The sequence below is a fragment of the Calidris pugnax genome, unplaced genomic scaffold (assembly GCF_001431845.1).
Source record: "Calidris pugnax isolate Ruff unplaced genomic scaffold, ASM143184v1 scaffold17, whole genome shotgun sequence".
Classification (NCBI taxonomy): domain Eukaryota; kingdom Metazoa; phylum Chordata; class Aves; order Charadriiformes; family Scolopacidae; genus Calidris; species Calidris pugnax.
In genome coordinates, this window is record NW_015090794.1 from 1,345,838 (window position 1) to 1,348,169 (window position 2,332).

The 2,332-nt window shown below is 68.3% G+C and overlaps 1 protein-coding gene across 2 annotated transcripts in view; it reads left to right on the forward strand.

The window, feature by feature from the left end:
• Positions 1-2,144: 2,144 nt before the first annotated feature.
• Positions 2,145-2,332, forward strand: part of LLGL1 (lethal giant larvae homolog 1 (Drosophila)) — a 10,979-nt gene continuing 10,791 nt past the window's right edge. For both annotated transcript variants that reach the window (XM_014936750.1, XM_014936749.1), the window contains exon 1: positions 2,145-2,238. In XM_014936750.1, coding sequence (XP_014792236.1) covers positions 2,204-2,238 — 35 coding nt within the window. In that variant the 5' untranslated portion in view covers positions 2,145-2,203. The remainder of the gene's footprint in view (positions 2,239-2,332) is intronic.

Consider the following 2,332-nt stretch of genomic DNA (forward strand, 5'->3'; position numbering starts at 1 on the left):
CATCCCTGCCTGTGTGCCCCATGGGGGACCTCAGCCCCGAACCCCCCCCCTAGGGATGGGATGTGGGGAGGCTGGAGCCTCTGTGTCAGCAGGGAGGGCTGTGGTGGTGACCCCCGGAGTTTGGGGTCCCCTGGCACCCCAAAGCTGTGTCTCAGGGGGACTGGGGACATGGGAGGCCCAGAGCTTGCCCTCCCTCCCACTGGAACTGGGGAGCTTTCCTGCTTAGCCCCCTTTATGTGGTGTGGGGAGCCCCCCCCCGGGTTCCCCAAACCACTGGGGAGGGGACCCCACCAGTCCTGGGGGGCCGGACCCTTCCCTTGGCGCGTGGGCAGGAGGGGCTGTGCCAGCGGGTGCCCCCCGGGGCTCAGTGCACCCCATCCCAGGAGCCCCATGGTTGTTGGGACCATCCTCCTCCTGCCCTGGCCCCAGGAGAGAAGGAGAACACCGTCCCTTGGCCCAGACCGTGTCCATCTGTCCGTCCGTCCTTTGGCAGCATCCTTAGGCATTAGACGCTTGCCATGTGGGGTGCACCAGAGGGACCCCCCCAAATCCCCCCATAGGCAGGGCTGGGCTGAGAGGTGTTGGGGTGCTCTGTAGTGTGTGTGGGGGGGTCACAGCCTGCACCCACAGCCCCGTCCCCCAAGACTCACCCCTGCGGGTGAGGGTCTTGCTGGGGTGTGAGGCTCACCCCAACTAGAGCCCCCAACTTTATGAGGGAAGATGGTCCCGCGGGTCGGATCCTGCCCACACAGGCGTCCTGGGGGGTCTGCACCCAGTGGGGCGCCCCGGGGAGGGGAGAGGGGGGGGCCGGGGAGTGGCCCCGCTCTGGCCGGCCTGGCGCTGGGGCTGCCGGCTGCCCACCTGCCTCCCATTAATGGTTGTTTTTCCTCCCGAGCTCCAGATCTGCCTGGGATTTGCTGTAATTTGGCCGGGAGCGGGCCTTGGCCGGGCCGGCACAGCCCCGCCGGATGCGGCCCCGCTGCCGGGCGGGAGGAAGGGCTGGGACCCACGTCCCCCATCTGGGGGCTTGGGGCACAGGGGAGCTTTTGGGGGAGTGTTGCGGGGTCTTTTTTGGGGGGGGGGGCATTGTATTGATTCCTAAAAGAATCTCCGGGATGTCCCTCTGCTGCCGCCGTCCCAGCTCCCACCACCATCCTCCAGTGCGGCGTGTGCATCCCAGGGGGATTCAGGGTGACCCCGCGCGGGGCTGTCACAGGGAATGGGACACACAGGAACCCGCTAATTCACACACACCCCCTCCCCAGCCAGGCTGGGACCCTCTGGGTGGGCTGGGGAGGTTGGCACGTCCCTGAAGGTGGCCCTTTGGAGGGGAGCGGGTGACAGTGGCTGTGCCGGCGGGTGTGAAAAGCCACCCCGGTGCGCCCCGGCCGCCCCAGACAAAAGGGAGCGGGTCAGGATCCGGCCAGTCTGGCTCCGGCGCCTCCGTATCATCTGATCGTGCCGTCGCACCGCTCAGCCAAGCTGCCCCCGGGGACACTCCCCCGGGAGCCCCGCAGTTCCCTCCCCATGGACCGGGGCGGCGGGTGCCCCCCGCGTCCCCCTGGTGCCAGGCGGGCAACCCCTCCCCAGCCCGGCGAGCCCGGGCACGCCGTCGCCGGCCGGGACTTCCTTGGGAAGGTGCCCGCAGGCGGCACATGGCTCCAGAGGGGATGTCCCCAGCACCGGCGGGTCCTGCTCGCCTGGTTCTGCCACCGCAGACCCCCAGGGATGTCATGGTGGGGGTCCCTCCTGCCTGTGGGGCTGAGTTGGACCCCGCTCACCCCTCTTGGGGCATCCACACCTCGGGCAGGGGTTTAGGGTAGGGGGTCTTTTCCCCAAGGTGTTGTCTGGGGAAGTTCGTGCAAGGTCAGACCTACCCTGTCCCTTGGTGTGGCTGTTGGGTTTGGTCCATCTTGGGGTGTCAGGTGGACACCGGGTGACGAGGGGTGTCCCACCACCCCAAGGCCACCCCCTCGGTAGCAGTGGGGGGACAAGGCAGCATCCTCATGCTCCTCCATCGTGGGGATGAAGCTCGGGATGGGAGTTGTGGGACAGAGCCGTAGGGGCAAGAGGAGGGCTTGGGGGGGGTCCAGAGGTGTTGGGGGGGGTCCCAGCTCTGACCTGCCTGTCCCCACGGCAGACGGTGGAGCATGGCTTCCCCAGCCAGCCCAGCGCCCTGGCCTACGACCCCGTCCTGCGCGTGATGGCCATCGGCACCAAGGCGGGAGCTGTGAAGCTGTATCCTTTTCCCCCACTGTGGGCAGGAGGTAAGGACCCCCCCTCCCTGCACCACCACCCCCTCACCCCCCCGAAGCTGCCCCCATCACGGAGG